At 44.8% G+C, this 19,849-nt stretch overlaps 1 protein-coding gene and 1 long non-coding RNA gene across 2 annotated transcripts in view; one reads left to right on the top strand and one right to left on the bottom strand.

The window, feature by feature from the left end:
- The first annotated feature begins 4,287 nt into the window (after positions 1–4,287).
- On the top strand, positions 4,288–4,754 carry LOC309551067. Its single transcript, XR_014225052.1, has 2 exons — positions 4,288–4,367; positions 4,455–4,754. It is a non-coding gene; the product is annotated as an uncharacterized lncRNA (long non-coding RNA).
- Positions 4,755–4,867: 113 nt separating this feature from the next.
- Positions 4,868–19,849, bottom strand: part of PTK7 (protein tyrosine kinase 7 (inactive)) — a 53,117-nt gene continuing 38,135 nt past the window's right edge. Inside the window, exons 13-20 of the mRNA XM_082251510.1 lie at positions 19,037–19,164; positions 13,227–13,421; positions 12,983–13,123; positions 11,435–11,667; positions 8,060–8,134; positions 7,112–7,263; positions 5,125–5,303; positions 4,868–5,048 (exon numbers count right to left, since the gene is read on the bottom strand). Of these exons, the coding sequence (XP_082107636.1) occupies positions 4,888–5,048; positions 5,125–5,303; positions 7,112–7,263; positions 8,060–8,134; positions 11,435–11,667; positions 12,983–13,123; positions 13,227–13,421; positions 19,037–19,164 (1,264 nt within the window). The 3' untranslated portion in view covers positions 4,868–4,887. The remainder of the gene's footprint in view (positions 5,049–5,124; positions 5,304–7,111; positions 7,264–8,059; positions 8,135–11,434; positions 11,668–12,982; positions 13,124–13,226; positions 13,422–19,036; positions 19,165–19,849) is intronic.

Here is a 19,849-nt window from a genome sequence, read left to right as displayed (position 1 = left end):
TCCAATGGCCTCCACACTGTGTGATGCTATTATGTCACTATGGAGCAAAATCTCTGAGGAATGTTTCCAACACCTGGTAGAATCTATGCCACGAAGAATGAAGGCAGCTCTGAAGGCAAAAGGGGGTCCAACCCGGTACTATCAAGGTGTACCTAAAAAAAGTGTCCGGTGAGCGTATGCAGGGCAGCCATTAGAAATGATGGGGCCCCTTGCACAGCTTTAGGGCTCAGCCCCCCCCCCCCCCCCCCCCCAGGCCTGACCACCAATATTTCCCAGGGCCTGCCCACTGGCTGTCCCACCAAATCCACCCACTGGCCATCCCACGAGTACTTCAGTGCATCTACTTTTATTTTGCCACTCTTAAAACGTAACATATGAAAATAAAAAGTGTTTTCCAAGTCATCAGTGTTTTCAAGATTTAACAGTAAGGAATTCTATTTTGGCAGGACCCAACACCGACCCTACCTTTTCAAAGAGACAGCCCCATATACAGTGCCTTGAAAAAGTATTCATACCCCTTGAAATTTTCCACATTTTGTCATGTTACAACCAAAAAAATAAATGGATTTTAGGTGATAGACAACACAAAGTAGCACATAATTGTGAAGTGGAAGAAAAATGATAAATGGTTTTCAAACTTTTTTACAAATAAATGTGTGAAAAGTGTGGCCTGCATTTGTATTCAGCTCCCCCCCCCCCCCCAAACCATTCCATTGTAGCTCTGGCTGTATATTTAGGGTTGTTGTCCTGCTGGAAGGTTAAGCTCCGCCCCAGTCTCAAGTGTTTTGCAGACTATCAGGTTTTCTTCTAAGATTGCTCTGTATTTGGCTCCATTCATCTTCCCATCAACTCTGACCAGCTTCCCTGTCCCTCCTGAAGAAAAGCATCCCAACATTATGCTGCCACCGCCATGTTTCATGGTAGGGGTGGTATGTTCAGTGTTCGTTTTCTGCCACACATAGCGTTTTGCTTTTAGGCCAAAATGTCAAATTTTGGGCTTATCTGGCTAGAGCACCTTCTTTCACGTTTGCTGTGTCCCCCACATGACTTCTCACAAACTGCAAACGGGACTTCTTATGGTTTTCTTTCAGCAATGGCTTTTTTCTTGCCACTCTTCCATAAAGGGCAGATTTGTGGAGTGCAGACTAATAGTTGTCCTGTGGACAGATTCTCCCACCTGAGCTGTGGATCTCTGCAGCTTCTCCAGAGTTACCATGGGCCTCTTGGCTGCTTCTCTGATGAATGCTCTCCTTGCCCGGCCTGTCAGTTTAGGTGGACGGCCATGTCTTGGTAGGTTTGTAGTTGTGCCACTCTTTCCATTTTCAGATGATGGATTGAACAGTGCTCTGTAACATGTTCAAAGTTTGGGATATTTTTTTTTTATAACCTAACCCTGCTTTAAACTTCTTCTCCACAACTTTATCCCTGACCTGCCTGGTGTGTTCCTTGGCCTTCATGATCAAGGATAGGCAATCTCAGCACTTCAGGTGTTGTGGAACTACAAGACCCATGAATCATTGTAGGGCCTCGGAGGCATGACGGGATTTGTAGTTTCACCACAGCTGGAATGCCAAGGTTGCCCATCTCTGCTCATGATGCTGTTTGTTCACTAAGGTTCTCTAACAAACCTCTGAGGTTGACTCTTTAGTAATTAGGAGACTTCTGAGGCCAATTGGTCACACTAGATTTTAGTTAGGGGTATCAGAGTAAAGGGTGCTAAATACAAATGCACGCCACACTTTTTACATTTGTATAAATTTTGAAAACCATTTATCATTTTCCTTCCACTTCACAATTATGTGCCACTTTGTGTTAGTCTATCACATAAAATCCCAATAAAATACATTTACGATTTTGGTTGTATCATGAGAAATGTGGAAAATTTCAAGGCATTGTATCAAGCAAAGAGACATTCTAAATCCAGCAGACACATCCCCATATATTCATTCAGTGACTTCTCATTACTGGACCCCCTCACCTGTGGAGGAGCCGTGTAGCTGTACACACCAGGGTTATTGAATTAAAAAGTCTCTTGACAGTTCCTCTTCATTGCACCCCTTTCCAGCCCCCCTTCCTTGAACCTCCCTTCCACGCACTGCAGTCCCCTTTACAGCCCCCCCCTTCCATGCACTCCAGTCCCCTTTACAGCCCCCCCCCTTCCATGCACTACAGTCCCCTTTACAGCCCCCCCCCTTCCTTGCACTCCAGTCCCCTTTACAGCCTCCCCCCTTCCTTGCACTCCAGTCCCCTTTACAGCCCCCCCTTCATTGCACTCCAGTCCCCTTTACAGCCCCCCTTCCTTGCACTCCAGTCCCCTTTACAGCCCCCCTTCCTTGCACTCCAGTCCCCTTTACAGCCCCCCTTCCTTGCACTCCAGTCCCCTTTACAGCCCCCCCCCTTCCTTGCACTCCAGTCCCCTTTACAGCCTCCCCCCTTCCTTGCACTCCAGTCCCCTTTACAGCCCCCCCTTCATTGCACTCCAGTCCCCTTTACAGCCCCCCTTCCTTGCACTCCAGTCCCCTTTACAGCCCCCCTTCCTTGCACTCCAGTTCCCTTTACAGCCCCCCTTCCTTGCACTCCAGTCCCCTTTACATTTCTCCCTGCCAATCACAACCTTCCTCTAACCGTACTAATCCTACCTTACACAGCAAGTAGTAGAGAAAAGACACAGCATGTCCAGATAGAGGGCTGGAGCAGCCCAACTTTACATTTTAACAGGCAGATAATTGGTTGCTAGGACCACAATGCAACAGATCACCTGCCTCTTAACATGAAGAGTTGAGCAGCTCCAGCCCTCTGTCCAGACACGCTGTGTCTTCTCCCTACTACCTGCTGTGTAAGATTAAATGCGGCGGAAGGCTGATACAATCCAGGTTGCTAAGTGGCAGAGCCAAGGTCCAAATAGGACTGTCACTCATGTAACATGGATCTGCCATTCAGGGCATCCAGCAGAAATGAATGCAAAGCAACAGTGAAGTCCAGGACAGGAGCCTCTAATAGGGCCCCCGAGCAGTGCCCAAATGTCAGTCCGCCGCTGAGCCCAGGTCCCGTACATGTGTATGGGCTGTCCCCCCCTGATGGCGGCCCTGTATGTATTTATAAAACAAGTTAATATGATATACCTTCTGGTTTAAAGGGGTTTTAAATTCAGAAGGTTTTTTTATCCTAATGCATTCTATGCATGAAGATAAAAATGCCTTCTATGTGCAGCAGCCCTCCTCAGTCCCCCCTAATATTTACCTGAGGTCCACCTAGATCCAGCAATGTTGCAAGAGTTTCTCGGCTGTTCGGGACTCCCCTTCTCATTGGCTGAGACAGCAGGACAGCGCAACTGGATCCCACTGCTGTCAATTAAAATCAGGCACCAAATGAGGACAGAAAGGGGGTGGGGCAGTGTTTCCTTATCTGAATGTACACAGGGAGCTGTGACTTGGCTAGGGTGCCCTCATAGCAAACGGCTTGATGTGGGGGCACTCAACTGGAGGGAGAGGCCAGGAGCAGCGAAGAGGGACCAGAGAAGAGGAGTTTTGGGCCACTCTGTGCAGAACCAACTGCACAAAGCAGGTAAGTATAACAGGTTTGTTATTTTTTACCAAAAATAAAAAACGAGACTTTACAATCACTTTAATGCTAGCAACATAGAAATTAAAAATAGTCAATGTTGGTCGAGAGAGAGAAGTTCCACTTTAAGATCCATTACCCCAACCCATCGAGCATGAGAGTAAACCATCACACTGAATACAGTATAAAAAGGCTATTTTATTGGGTGCAACAGTTTAAAAAAAACAGAAAACAAAATGACAAAAAAACAGCAGGTTGAGCCGAAAGCAGCCCAATAATTCATTTAAAAAGTAAAATCTACAATTTGTAACCAAACATATAAAAACAAAAATCAGTAAAAAAATTCACTGGATAATAATAAAAAAAAAGAAAGGTCCTGAACGTATTAAGGCTGAGTTATATTGCCAGGCAGGTTCCTTCATTCCGCAGGCACTTAGTGTGAAGATACATGGAAGACTCGGTGCATCAAATAATACAAAGAACACAACAACAAGCAAGCAGAGAAGTCTCAGGATTATCAGAGCGATGGCCCCATGGACTGCACCCACCTCATTGACCTCACAGAACCGTCCATGGATCCCAGGTGTGCAGCCAATCAGAACGGTGGTCCTAGGCTTTATAAGTAGCACAGGAACTAATAAAGCAGATGGGGGTTCAGGATTGACAAAAATATCCGACTTACAGTCGTATCACCAGAACTTGATGAAACTTTCAGTACGAAGTTCACCCCCCACTTCCCTGGTGGGAAATTCCAGCTAGTGTTAAACTTTGTTTCTGTGGCCTTGTACCATAGGGCCCTTCTTTTAGTGTTGATGATTCTGTGGCCTTGTACCATAGGCCCTTCTTTTAGTGTTGATGATTCTGTGGCCTTGTACCATAGGCCCTTCTTTTAGTGTTGATGACGAGTGTAGTGTTTAGGGATAGCAAGACCGAGATCTGTGATGGGATACCCGAGGCTGCGTCCGCTCGTACCAGCTTGTAGCGTTAATCTATAGTGAATAAATACCTGATTCTAGAACAAATGTAACATTAGTGTTAATAACTTATGTACACACGTAACAGTCCCACGTTAAGGGTTGAAAAAAAACACGTAACAGTCCCTTGTTGGGGTAGCGATGTGTCACGGAGGACGGAGTCTGTCTTTGTGCTTTAGAAGGAATGTTCTCCCTCACAGAGGTCCGTAGTTCCTGATTGCAGCACCAGACACGCGGGCTGAGTTCTGCCGTTGTACCTATTGCAGCAGTAAATGTCCTGGGATTGTGCTGGCCCCTGAGGCGGGCTCTGTGCTTCTCCACGGTGCCCCCCTCCCCCCCCCAATCAACAGACTCAAACCTTGCTGTCCGCGGGGGCATCGCCGAGAGTATTTGCAATGTCACTGAACGAAGGGCGATCTTTGGGGCTCAAGGCCCAGCAGCGTTGCATCAGCTTGTAGAAGCGTGAAGAACAATTCTCCGGGGCTGAGAGCTTCAGGGAGCTGTTCTGTAAACCTGGAACAGAGTACAAGCGGATGAGACGGCTGTTCCAGCCAGGAAAGAGGAGGGCGAAGGAGGAACTCATGCTTACCGGCTAGCACCTCATCATCCGGCATGGCGGTAAAGGGCATCTCCCCCAAACTGAAGACTTCCCACATCAGCACCCCGAAGGACCAGATGTCAGATTTGGTGGAAAAGTCATCTTCCTGTACGGCCTCTGGGGGCATCCAGCGTAGGGGCACCCAGGCCTGCCGGAGGTGGTAGTATTCACTGCAGCACAAGAGAAGCCAGAGGAGCTTTGAGACATGCTGAATGACATTATTTACCCATCTGCCCCAGTGAGGGACATCCAACCACATATCAAAGAAAATAATGCAGCGCCTCAAATTATAAAATATTACAAGCTTAGCCACTTGCCTACTTACCCCCTTCCTGCCCAGGCCAATTTTCAGCGCTGTCCCACTATTAAATGACAATTGCGTGGTCATGCAACACTACAGTTTTATAATTCTTTTTTGAGACAGAGCTTTCTTTTGGTGGTATTTAAAAGGAGATGTACAGCCAAAGCTTGTTTGGTTGTGCATCTCCTATGGATCACAGGAGTGCAGTTCATTCTGCACCCCTGTGACCCGTTTTCAGCAGAGAGTGGTCTGAAATCCGCTCTCTGCCAACGTCACAGATGTCTGTCCAGGTACCGCGTCACTGCGACAATCGAAGTCGGGATCAGAAAAGTGCCTGGACCAACACAGGGCTCAGCCTCTCAGCGATCCGCTAAGACTGAGCCGGCTGCTCTGCCCCATCCACAGCCCAGAGCTCCAATGAGCGAGGAGGCAGAGCAGAGCTTCTGACTGATTTGTAATCCGCTGTGTCTGAAGGAAACAGCGATCACAGATCACTGCCAACGTGTGCTGCAGGGGGTGTGTGGGAAGCACAATCACGGGAGGACATCATATGACTCCCTGCCAGCAATGTGCAATGGCGCTGTAGCCGTCATTCGGCTATCGCTTGGTCGTATAGTGGTTAAAGCATGTGCTATCAACAAAAAATTCATAATGTGCAAAAAGTGTCCACAATATTCAAAAATGATCATTAAAAAACAGTGTAAGTCCTAAGCAAAAAATTCCAAAGTATATGATAAATATCACTGCAAAGAAAGTGTCTTCCACCATCTAATGGAAGTCCTCTCCACCATGCGTGAGCAACAGACCTAATATGCACTCACCAACATTAAAGCAGCAAGAGGAAAGCAGCAACATGCGCGTTTGTGTCAACAGGATTGTTTACACGTGGTCAGACAAGCTCCATTCTCACAATGGGGACACCCCGCAGCACTGCTTTTCACCACTGGGGACAGTCAGAAGGTTTGCTTGATAATAAAAGTGCCAGTTCCAAGCATGGAAGGGGCCCCTAAAGACGTGCATTCGTATGAAACACGTTGGAAAGGAGCTACACGCCGACATCTCGCAGCCCCATCCATGCTTGGAAGTGGCACCCCCCCCCCATCGAACAAAACTGCAGACTTTCCCCAGTGGTGAGAAGCAGTACTGCGGGGTGCCCCGATGGTGAGAATGGAGCTGGTTGACCACCTATTAAGGATTCTGTTGACACAAATGCGCATGTTGTTGCTTTCCTCTGGCAGCTTTAATGTCGGTGAGTGCATATTCGCTCTGTTGCTCATGTGTAGTGGAGAGGACTTCTATAAGAATGTAGAATACACTGAGGTGATATTTATCACATACTTTGGACTTTTTTGCATTGGACTTTATTTACGATTTATTTTTTAGCATTATTTTTGAATATTGTGGATGCTTTTTGCACATTATGAATGCTTTAACCTTGTAATATTCTATATTTGGAGGCGCTGCATTATTTTCGTTGTTGGTTTGGGTACTGTATATTTAACTATTGCAAGCTGCCCATTTATTTCCTTTAGCGCTGACCCCCTTTTTAGGTTTTATCCAAATACATATCCCTCATATTATATGCTTCACCCAGGTAAACATCTTACCCCCCACATGAACCTCTGGCTAAAACTATTTATATATTCACTATGCCCTCCACCTTCCTATATTGCTCACCTGTTATATACATCCTTGTTCAGCCCTAGAGCTGAGATTTTCACCACCCGCTGGGCGCTGACCAGACAGTTTCGGGCAGCCAGATCCTTGTGCACAAACCGGTTGTTGGATAAATGTTCCATGCCCAGAGCCACCTGTGAGCACAGCGACACCTAGGAGGAAGAGATATTGATGGTAAATGGGTGTCCAGAGGCACATGCCAATCCCATGCCTAGCTGCACTGCACTCCCCCCCCCCCCCCTCCCCAAGTGGCCGTTACCTAAAATTCACAAGGATGAATATTTTAGCAACCAGCAACAGATATTCACCCAATGAAATGAAAAACCAGCACTCTGCGTAAACAAGATCATCCGCTGTACTCTGGGATCAGTGCCGCTGGCTGTGGGTGTCTGACCAGTATTCCTCGACGGCACTGGCAGCTCCAAGCGCTTCCTGTCATTTCAGGTACGCCAGGCGAGAAGGAATGACATCACTTCCTGATGCAGGAGTAGCGAGCAAGGCGCGCGTTTGGAGCATGCATGCTCTTTCTTCAGGAGCCTGGAGAAGGAACACTCATGCTCCGAACACACACCACTCATGCTACTCCTGCATCAGGAAGAGACTTAGTTCTGGCTCGCCTGGTGTACCTGAAATGACAAGAAGCGCCAGCGGCACCAATCCAAGAGTACTGCAGGTAAAGATCTTGTTTACATAGAGCGCTTCATACTTACTTTCTTGTGAGTTGCTAGCTTTTTTACCCTCAATAAATGGTCGACTGATTGCTGCACTTAGATGCCACTGCTGTTTTTTCCATGTGCAGGATTGTCTGGTGAAATGCTGGGTATGAGGAGCCAGATGTTAGATGTCCACAGTTTATGGAGCTGCTGGCTTCCAGCAGTAATGCTCCTATTCTGAGAAGTTTTTCTTTACCCCCCCCTTCTTGGTCAACAATGCACACAGTCACCTCACCTTGTGCCGGGTGCTCAGTCCCTTTGACTTCTCATCTTTGCTTTTTGAGATTCGTAGAAACTGTTTCAGGTCTCCCTGCAATGAGGAAAAAAGAAACACAAAAAGCTAAGAGTGGAGCATACAGCCAGTAAATAGATAACGGAGGAGAACTGCGCAGGGCAGAGAAGAAATAACTGTTCATGGGAAATTTGCTTTTATCCATTCTAGAAAAAAAACTTTCAGACCAAAAAAATAAATAAATAAATCAAAAAGCTTTGCCATCTCTTCCGTTTGTATATGGGCTCCAACACTTTTCACCTAAAGTACGCTGCTCAAAAAAATTAAAGGAATACTTTTTAATCAGAGTACAGTAAACCCCCCGCTCCATCGCGTTTCAGTTTTTGCGGTCCTGGTATATTGCGTTTTTCTCTGTAATGTTATTTTACTATATAAATCATTGACAAATATTTTTGTGTTTTCCATAGCTCTTGCTCTGTCTCTCAGTATCTTTTATGTGTTTAAATGAGTTTCTATTGCTTTAAAAGTGTGTTTAAATACCTTAAAATGCTTTTAAAAGTACAGTGAAAATTAAAAAAACATGCCTACAGTGTATTTTAGTAGGGTTTTTCTATTTCGCGGATTTTCACTTTTCGCTGGTTGGTCCGGAACGTAACCCCCGGGATGGAGGGGGGTTTACTGTATAGCAACAAGTCAATTAAACTCCTGGGATATTGATATGGTCAGTTACGTAGCAGAGGGGGTTGGTAATCAGTTTCAGGAGCTTTGGTGTTTATGAAATGAACAGGGGCACTAGATGGGCAACAATGAGACAACCTCCAAAACAGGATTGGTTTTACAGGTGGAGGCCACTGACATTTTTTCCCTACTCATCTTTTCTGACTGTTTTTCACTAGCTTTGCATTTGGCTAGGGTCAGTGTCACTACTGGTAGCATGATTCGATACCTGGATCCTTTAGGCCAGTGATGGTTGAACCTTGGCACCCCAGATGTTTTGGAACTACATTTCCCATTATGCTCAACTACACTGCAGAGTACATGAGCATCATGGGAAATGTAGTTCCAAAACATCTGGGGTTCCAAGGTTCAACCATCACTGCTATAGAGGTTGCACAGGCAGTCTACCTCCTCCAGGATGGCACATCCATACGTGCCATTGCCAGAAGGTTAGCTTCATCTCCCTGCAAGTGTCACATTATGCCTTTACTCTGCAGGTAAGGGGGAAAAAAAAAAAAAGCAGAGTTTACTTCCTCTTTAATTGAACAAGTTGAAGTTGGAAGCTGACTGGTTACCATGCATAGCTTCACCATATTCTGAGTGTTCCAGTTTTAGTAAATTAACCCCACTGTATCTTTCTCTCCATTCAGAAGGAGAAAGTAAAACACATGGGCAGGGCTGCACAGTGACTGATTACTATGATAGCCAATCAGAGACTATGACAGAAATCAGGTGACTGGGAATCGGGAGTCCCGTACCTTGATCGTTAGTACAAGACTCGGGGCTTTTTTCACAGAAACTGAAAGTCACTTTTTTTTTCTTGTTTTTTTAATTTTTGGACTTTAGTCATATTTATCATATTCTTTTGCACAGATTAATTGTACACTTTGTCTATTCCTACTATATAGGAGTAACATACTGAATGAAGGAGTTTGATATTTTAATTTTAATGGTATAGACTTGTATTTATTTGATATGGTATATACTGAGCACTTTATTGTCACATATGCTACATAATTTATGATTATTGTACTCCCAGTTCCATCACTGTGGGGCAGAGATTCTAGCACTTTTTTAAATTTTTCACATCACTATTTAGGATACGAGATTATATGTAGCTCTTTATAATTTTCAAGTTTTTATATCTATTACTTTATTTAACCACTTCAGCCCCGGAAGGATTTGGGGGAGGGGGGGTTCTGTGACAAACACCGAGATCGCAGGTTCAGCTATGCTGAATCTAGTGATCCCTGCCTGTCTGTCACAAAACAGGCGGGTCTTCTCAAAGTTTCCCTGAAGATCGGTGGAGGGAGGCGGCGATCACCGCCTGTCCTCCCCCTACCCGACTCCCACTGTGTCTAAACACAGCGGGAGCGGGACTCCGGCGGTGCGCGACTAGAAGTCCAGCGACGTAGGTCTACGTCGCTGGACTCAGGAGAGCCGCGCTGCCTGCAGTAGGCTTACTGTGAGCAGTCGGCAAGTGGTTAAGTTTGCGCAGTACTAAACTTTACACACTTGTTTGATAAACACTGTTTTTGGGTAACCAGTCCAGTACTAGCAGCACCTGGGAGTTTTTATTTTACTTAGTCTGACTTTTATATGTAATAGTGCGAGAGCCATCAGCTCTTGGTTTTAATACATAGGTCTCGCCCACATATGTTAAGAGCGTTTGCACCGCACAAATGACATATCGTCGCAAGCGCTATAGCGAGAGCAATAATTCTAGCACAAGACCTCGTTTGTAACAAAGCATAACCTATGGAGATTTTTAAGTACCGAAGTTTTGCGCCATTCAACAAGTAACAATTTTAAAGCGTGACATGTTAGGTATCTATTTACTCGGCCTATGATCTTTTATATTTTACCAAAAAATTGGGTTATATATTGTGTTTTTTTTTTGCATTCAAGTGTATATCAAATACTGGGTGACATAAATTGCAACGACCGCATAATATATACATTATATATATACACATACATAAATAAATAAAATAAATGTTTAGGGGTTCTGAGTAATTTTCTAGCAAAAAAAAAAAAAAAATACAGATTTTTACATGTAGGAGAGAAATGCTGGGCTGTAAGCGGTTAAAGAAGCAGTAGACAAGGTAAATGCTAAGGCCTGTTGTATTTTAGGGTTTAATAACACTTTAAGCACATTGGGAGCAGAGCCTTAAGCCCCGTACACACGCACCGATCGGCCGATTGTCGGCTTGTTAGTATGATGATTCCGACAACCGACTGCGACTTTTCGGCCGAACAAAATCTTTTGTTCATGCTATAAAATTTTTGTTGGCCGTCAACAGAATGGCCGATTGTTCGTCAGTCAGTACAGATTTCGGCAGACAAAAATCAGATGAGCAAGACTGGGCATGCTCAGAGAAGAAAAAACACACGGAAAGTCAACCAGAACATGACATCACTTCTGAAGTTGGTTTCTGGCGGCCAACAAAAGTCCAGTGCAAGTCTAGAGCACATTTCAACCAACAAACACTGGACAAAAGACGGCCGATCGTTCGGCCGACAATCGGTGCGTGTGTACGGGGCTTTAATCTCAGACTTGTCCACAATGGGCAAACAAGATGTGTAACAGCTGAATGAACACTATGGACAACTCAATTACCAATTCTGGACAATTGGGTCCATCCAGTCATCCACACTCACCAGGTCCACGTATTCCAGAATCATGTAATGTGGCTCCGCCTCCCGACACTGACCAAGTAACCGCACTACGTTGGCGTGGTTGAGTTTGGAAAACATGTCCATTTCCCGTCTGAAGTCCATCTGTAGCTGTTCATCGCGAGTCTGCAAAGCCTTTACCAGGACCACGGCATCTTTCCCTCCAGCATCAATGCCCTGAGCCTTAGCAAGGAACACCTCACCAAATTCACCGCGGCCTGCAGGAGACCAGAACGCACATCGTTAATCACACAACCGCACAGGTGATGAGGGAATCTGCTAAATACCGTCACATGCAAATATCTGGGCACAACACGCTGAAAGACACGTTTTGCTGATTTTCCAAGTAAAAGCAAACAACCTTCGCAGGATAAAGACTCCGATGGAATTCTTCCAAATCCCACCACACAATTACAGTTTACAAAATAGAATTATCAACACCTACAGCAGAAAGTCTGTGGGTAGACGTCAAAACACGCATTGCATGCAAGACAGCCAGACCACATTTCAGGACCAGAAACATCTTCAGCCAATATATATTGTAATTTACAAAATGCCATACTATTTTCACTCCTTATCAAAAACGAATCATTTGACCTTGCTGCCCAAACTTTTGAATACAACCATTGATTATAGTCAGAAGGGAAATAAGTTAACAGGAGAAAGGAAGCAACGGGATGAAGTTTAGATATTAGGTGAAGGGGGACCAGGGGGGTTAGAAATAGTGAAAATGAGGGAGCGCTGATTGGGACAATGTAATGGAGTTTAGATAATATGAAAACAGCTCATGGGGGGGAGGGGGTAGTAGATAGCACAGCAGTGGGATAAACAATCAGACCTGGCATCTTCTTTGCATGGTAAGTGAATGGAGGTCGAATAGAGTTGATTAAATAGAGGTTGGATCAGGAAGTTCCTAGTTTTAGCAACAGGATAGTGGTTTGGGGGGGGGGGGGGGGGGGGCGGGCACTTACGAACTCCGTGTGGTGATAGGATGGAGGTTAGACCAGCTGATTACCTAGTGTAGTGATGAGATGACGGTCAGCCCAGGGTAGTACCTATCTTGGCAATGAAACAGAGTACGGGGGCGAATTTGGCATAGTGATAGGATAGAGGTTGGATCAAAGGAGTACCTAACTTGGTGATAGGATAAGATCAGTAAGATCAAGGGGGTACCCGGTACAGTGACGGCAAGGAAGTTGGATCAGGTGAGAATCTAGTGAAGTGATGGCATTGAGGTTGGATAAGAGTTCTATCTAGTGAAGTGATGGAATCGAGGTCAGATCAGGGGAGTACCTAGTGTAGTAAATGGACAGAGGTTGGATCGAGGGAGTACCTAGTGTAGTTACTGGATGGAGGTTGGATCGAGGGAGTACCTAGTGTAGTGATTGGATGGAGGTTGGATCGAGGGAGTACCTAGTGTAGTGATTGGATGGAGGTTGGATCGAGGGAGTACCTAGTGTAGTGATTGGATGGAGGTTGGATCGAGGGAGTACCTAGTGTAGTGATTGGATGGAGGTTGGATCGAGGGAGTACCTAGTGTTGTGATTGGATGGAGATTGGCTCGGGGGAAGTTGATTTTATCGCCGGAACTCAGTCTCTTGCTTGCCAGTGTGGTGAGCGGCACCTCCTCCTGGATCTCAGCGGTGGTCTGTCCATTGTGTAGTGCGGTGCCACCTGGAAACAGAATTACATAATGACCATTCTGTTCTCGGTCGAGTGATGGCTCTCTACATCATGTAGCTATGTTCTTGATCATGTGATGACTCATGTATCTCACCATTTAGACACTCCATTTCTGGCTCTTCTCCGTCCTTCTTGCTCAGTCTTTTGGCTTTGCGGCGTTTCTTACAGTAGAACATGAGCCCAAGCACGATAATTATGTACACCACTGCAGCGCACACCGACAGGCTAATTGTCCGGATCATATCGTACGGGGGGTTGAAGTTGTGATCCTGCTGCTCAACAGGCTTTTCTAGAGAAAAGAGACCATACAGAGCCAATCCATGAGTCTACATCCCATCTTAAGTGTGACCCCCAAAACCACCTACACTGTGACCCTCCCTGCAGTATACACCCGACAACCCATTTACAACATAACACCCCACCCCATGCAGTACACTCGATAAACTACTTTAGAGCATAATCCCTGGTTTATACCCGACATCCCATCTACAACATTACTTTGGGAAGCATTTTCTGTATAGAAAGGATTGTCTAGGTAAGAATTTTCCTTGCCAGCACATCCTGCCTGCAGTGCAGAGTACAATTATCAAGGTATGTGTATACAACTCCCCATATATAGGATAAAGATCCATCTGTATACAAGCATTTACAACATAACACCCCACCCCATGCAGTACACTCGATAAACTACTTTAGAGCATAATCCCTGGTTTATACCCGACATCCCATCTACAACATTACTTTGGGAAGCATTTTCTGTATAGAAAGGATTGTCTAGGTAAGAATTTTCCTTGCCAGCACATCCTGCCTGCAGTGCAGAGTACAATTATCAAGGTATGTGTATACAACTCCCCATATATAGGATAAAGATCCATCTGTATACAAGCATTTTAACAAATAATGTTAGAGATTAATGCCATTATAAAAACGATTTGTAGAAAAAAAATGTTAAAAAAGGCTTAAAACCTTCATCCACCTAAAGTTGTTAAAACATGAACAGACTTTGATTATTCCTATAATAACTGATCTAAAAAACATTTTGGATAAAAACAGGCAGGTTTGTAATTTATGCAGTTCCCACACTAAGCCTACACAGCCTTGAAAATGTATTAATATATGAAAAATAGTGGTAAATATGTCAATCAAATATATCAATTGCCATACTGAGAACCACACATGATCACATTTCATACAATATATCTGAAGAGTCTTCATGGTAAAGGATTTTGTTCTATGTGCAAATCGGATTTGTTTTATTTACCTAAAGATACTTAATGCCGGTTCACAGCAACGCGGCACGACTGCGGGGGGCGACCTGTGAAGTCACGTGCAGCGCGACTTCGGCACAACTTGCACGGACTTCACAGAATGAATGTCTATGCAAGTCGCTCCAGGTCGCCCCGAAGTAGTACAGGAACCTTTTTCTAAGTCGGAGCGATTTGTTTCCCTCCTATTAGAATGGGTCCTGTACCACACAATGGGACCGCGACGGACCGCGACTTGTCAGGCTGACGAAGTCGTATTAGTGTGAATGGGCTCTTAGAGCCCATTCACATTAGCGCGACTTGTCAGCCTGACAAGTCGCGGTCGGTCGCGGTCCATTGAGTAGTACAGGACCCATTCTAATAGGAGCGACACAAGTCGCTCCGACTTAGAAAAAGGGTCCTGTACTACTTCGGGGCGACCTGGAGCGACTTGCATAGACTTCCATTATGTGAAGTTTCTGCAAGTCGCGCCGAAGTCGCGGTGCACAGCGGTGCACGCAACTTCACAGGTCGCCCCCCGAAGTCGTGTTGCCTCAATGTGAATGGGTTCTTAAGGTGATTGTAAAGTCTCTTTTTAAAAACAAAACTAAACAAAAAAAAAAAAAAAACACAAGTAGCTGCAGCAATTTCACATTTTTTTATATGAAATTCCCCCAAAAAAATGTAAAAATCTAATTTTTTTAACATTTCTGGCCAATTTGTTTTCTGCTACATATTTTGGGTATAAAAAAAAAAAAAAAAAAAAAAAAAAAAAATCGCAATAAGCGTATTTTGATTGGTTTGCACAAAAGTTATTGCGTTTACTAACTATGGGAAAGATTTATGTCATTTTTATTGTTTTTTTTTTTAAACTAGTAATGGCGGCGATCTGCAATTTTTTTTTGCGGGACTGCGACATTGCGGGGGACAGATCGGACCCTTGACTGACATTTTTGACACTTTTGGGGGTACCAGTGACATTACTACAGTAATCAGTGCTATACATATGCACTGTTACTATAAAAATGACACTGGCAGGGAAGGGGTTAACCTTATTGGTAAACAGTGGGTTAAATGTATCCTTAGGGGCGTGATTATAACTGTGGGGGGGCGTGGCTTGTGATGTAACCACAGAGACATACGATCCTACATAGCAGGATCGTATGATCTCTGCAGTTACACCAGAGAGAATGACAGACGGCTTTGTTTACATCAGCCGCCTGCCTTTCTCCCTCTCCAGTGGGAGATCGCGAGTTGCTGGCGGACATCAGAGCCGCCGGTCACTCACGCGGGCATCTCAGTGAACAAGCGGGGGCGGGAGTGCGCCTCCGGCGGCGCGCGCTCGCCCCCCACAGGCGGCTGAGTGACGTATCCATACGTCACTTTGCCCAGCAGTGGCGGTCGCTAAGTGGTTAAGTAGGACTAAACTCCCATCTCTTACTTTAACCTATAGATACACCTATAAAAAAAAGTGTTACCTATAGGTACTGTAAATATCTCCCAGACGTGCACCGTTTAGGAGATATTTACTGTACATGCAGCCAGTGATGTCATCGGTGCATGCGTTCTGAAGGAACAGCCACCTTAATACCACAGCCACAGAGTCCTGTGCCATAAACTGGAGTGACGTCATCGCAGCTGGCCAAAACAAACTATGTCCTCACTAACCTGTGGGGCCGCTGAATGTGTGGTATAAACTGTATGTAGCTGCGGCCACAAAGCATATCGCACTGTGTTCCGGGTGCGAGCTGAGACTTTCCCGTCTCATACCCAGAAAACAGATCAGTCTACAGATCCTGGGGCCTCACTGCTTAGTGAGGGCCATAGTTCACGTGGGCCAGCGTAGCCCACATAAATTATGTAAAGTATTTTGAAAATGGAGTTCTTTAAAACAAATGGCTGATAAACTGTGTTAGGAATGGTGTACCACTGGGTAAAGCAAATCTGTAGCCAAAAAAAGTAAAAAAAAAAAAAAAAAAAGTATAAAAAAAAGTTCCAACAGATTAATGCAGCACCAAGATGAATCAGATGTATCACAAATCTCAGTAAATACACAGAGGACAGCGTATATCAGCGTGCTAAGATGTGTGATACATCTGCTGCCTCATCAATTCATGAATGGCTAGGCATATCATATCATGCAAAGGGCTGCTATATACAGTAGAGGGATTCCCAAACTAGGCCCCCCCCCCAGTTGTTCAGGAACTACAATTCCCATCATGCCTAGTCATGAATGTGAATGTCAGAGTTTTAAGATGCCTTATGGGATATGTAGTTCTGCAACAGCTGCAGGGCCGTAGTTTGGGAATCCCTGCAGTAGAGAACTGCTTTATAATCAGCTTGCTGCTCCCTCCTCCTGCACTGCTCTTTGTTAAATTAGCTGGCTGGAATGAAGGATACACCTGTTTGACTGTCTTTGCCTGTTGCAAACAAGCTGCTGGGACCGAGTATATCGGCTTGCCCAGACTTGTGATACATCTGTTGACTTATGCTTATGAATGGTGGAGCATTATATTACTATATACACTGCACATAATCCTTTTATATGAAGGTTCTCTGGATATATTGTTGAAATTTGATCACGCCGAGTGGTTCTCACCATAGCTTCCTGGGACCCAATATAGTTGCTTGATATATATTTACCATACTATTTTTTATATCTATACACATATATATATATATATATATATATATATATATATATATATATATATATACACACACATATACATATATGTGTGTGTGTGTGTGTGTGTGTGTGTGTGTGTGTGTGTGTGTGTGTGTGTGTGTGTGTGTGTGTGTGTGTATATGTATGTATATACGTATTATTTTTTTTTTTATGCACCATTTAGGAGATATTTAAATGTGAAGTCACAGGTGGAATGCGGACTGCACTCTCAATGGGCAGCATGCCATCCACTGAGAGAACTGTGCCATGCGCGCAACTCCAGCAGTGACATTGCAGCACAGGCCATTCAAACGGCCGGAGCCCAGGAATCCGGAATAACGACTGGATGAAGGTGAACTCCTGGTCAGCGGTGACAATTACTGCTTTAGGCCCCTTTCACACTTATGCGACGCAATTTTGCCACGATTTCGCGGTGGGTGCGATTTTGACGCAAATTTGAAAGCAATGGCAAGGCTATATGCCTCAAAACACATTAAAATCGTGGCAAAGTAGTGCAGGAACTACTTTGAAGTCGGTGCGACTTCAAAATGCACTGATATGAATGGGGCTCATTGAAAATAATGGAAAACAACTTGTCATGCGATTTTGCGGTCCAAAATCGCGGGACAAGTCGCACTAGTGTGAATGGGGCCTTAACAATCTGTGCTGTTATTTTTAAAACAAAAACGTTTTTCTGTAACAGAAATAACTTAAAATCCGGCCGTTACTAAAGCTTCCTACTTCCTTCCTTGTGGCAATGATCTGCAGGCTCATAGAGCCTCAGCAGCGTTGCCACCAATTAATGCATACTCCCCTTTTAGCTTAGTAAGCCAGCCATGTATTACTATACACGGCTTACTTACTAGGTCATGTAAATCGCTGTTCTCATCGCACAGCACCACCCAGGATACAGGGCACAGCTAAAGCACAAGCTACTTAGTCTGTCCCTAATACTGCTTATCCCAGTATTTTGTGCCAACTAAAACTATGCAACTCTTTCCGACACATTATGGCTCGGGAGTGGGTGGAGCTAAAGCATAGTACTTTAGCTGCCACCCCTTCCAGGCCATTCCAAATAGAATGAGGTGTAAGTCAGGCGTGTGCTCCCCCCTCCCTAGGCAGATCAGAAGCTTAAATGACAGAGCACTCCATTCTGAACAGTACAGAAGAGGAGGGAGTGTAATAGCTAAAAGCAACGTCACAGGACGTGACGCCATGTGGCTTAGCTCTGGCCGCTCCCGGGACATGCAGTGCTGGAACTAGTAATCGCGATCAAATGACAAAAAAAAAAAAGTAGTAACAAAAACAAGATTTCAAAATGATTGTGAAATTCGAAGATTAGCCGCTTTTGGTCTTCCCTACCTACAAGGAGGGGAGGGGATGTAGAAGAAGGACTTTATTAACACTTTAATACATGTTTTAGGTACTGTAAAGGTTTGGCGCGGGAACTACATGAATAAGGGCTTTTTCACACGGTCCGCCTCCGTAGGCGGACTCCGTGCTGCTCAGTGGTGGATCGATACACTGATCCCCCGCTGAGCAGGCAAGTGACAGCGCCCTCTCCGCTCTGTGTGTGGAGAGGGAGGTGTCAGAGCCCCGCTGCTCTCTATGAGGAATCGGATGAGAATGGACGCGGCCTGTCCGCTCTCATCAGTCCGGATTTCACGGACATGTCACTGCTGACATCCGATGCACCATAGGGATGCATGGAGAATCCGATCAGATCCGCCTAAAAAACTGACAGGCGGATTTGATCGGATCGTTCGTGTGAAAGGACCCTAACTGGGTCTGTTTTATCCTTCAGTTTTCTCCAAGATCATGGCTACTTTATGAATAAACCAAAAAAGCTGAACAATGTTTCAATAACTTTACATGGACAAATACAGAAGCCTTTTAAAATTATTTCCCACACATAGATAGTACAATGCCACCACTCAAGCTTTCCTTTAGCACAAATTATTGGGGCTCCACAGTAAAGTGAACCAAACTCACCTACGACATACAGGAAGGTATCCCGGTGGATGATGTTACAAGCGTTGCCGGCAATACAAGTGTATTTCCCAGAGTCCTCGCCGGACACATGATATACAACAAGAGAGCCATTCGGCATGACCTGAACCCTGCAGACAGATGGATAAAAAAAATTGTTAGTCGCTATGTTGGGCAGAGAATGAAAAAGGATTTTACATCGAGTACAAAAATGTTATTCATTGAGGAACACCGGAAGTCAAAATTGTTGGGGCATTCAAAAGAAGCCCAACTGAGTGGCTTTGCAACTGCAAAAACGAACTGGGGACTAGCTGCATTTAAAACTTGGAGGAGTGTGGACAAAAGACATGATGGCAGCTTTGCAGATCTGGGTAAACATAGCCAGAGTGTGTTTTAGGTAAGGGAAGAACCCAATGTGTCAGACTGTAAGCTTGAAAAATGGTCTGCCTAAGCCACCTAGAGATGGTGCATGCTTTTATGGACCATCCGGAATAACAGAGCTAGCCTACCAGTGGCCCCACAGGTTAGCTGAGAAACTTGCAGCTAAATTACATCCTACAATTGAGTGAAACTGCTTTCTGATGATTTGGAGCCGTACAACGTGGTGTCCTGATAGAGGAGAAATGTCAAAAACTACCTTAGGTAGGAAAGGAGTTCTGGGCCTCACCACCACCTTACCCTTATGAAAGATTATAAAATATTATTTACAGGAATGGCTGCCAACTAGCTTTGCAAATGTGATGGCCACAAAAAAAAAAAAATCACTGGTGGTTTGAAAAGTGGAGAGAGAACCAGCTTTAGATTTCATAGAGTAAC

The sequence above is a fragment of the Pelophylax lessonae genome (genome assembly GCF_965119305.1).
Source record: "Pelophylax lessonae genome assembly, chromosome: 3".
NCBI lineage: Eukaryota > Metazoa > Chordata > Amphibia > Anura > Ranidae > Pelophylax > Pelophylax lessonae.
The sequence above is the reverse complement of the archived record's forward strand: the minus strand, read 5'-3'. Positions and strand labels throughout refer to the sequence as shown.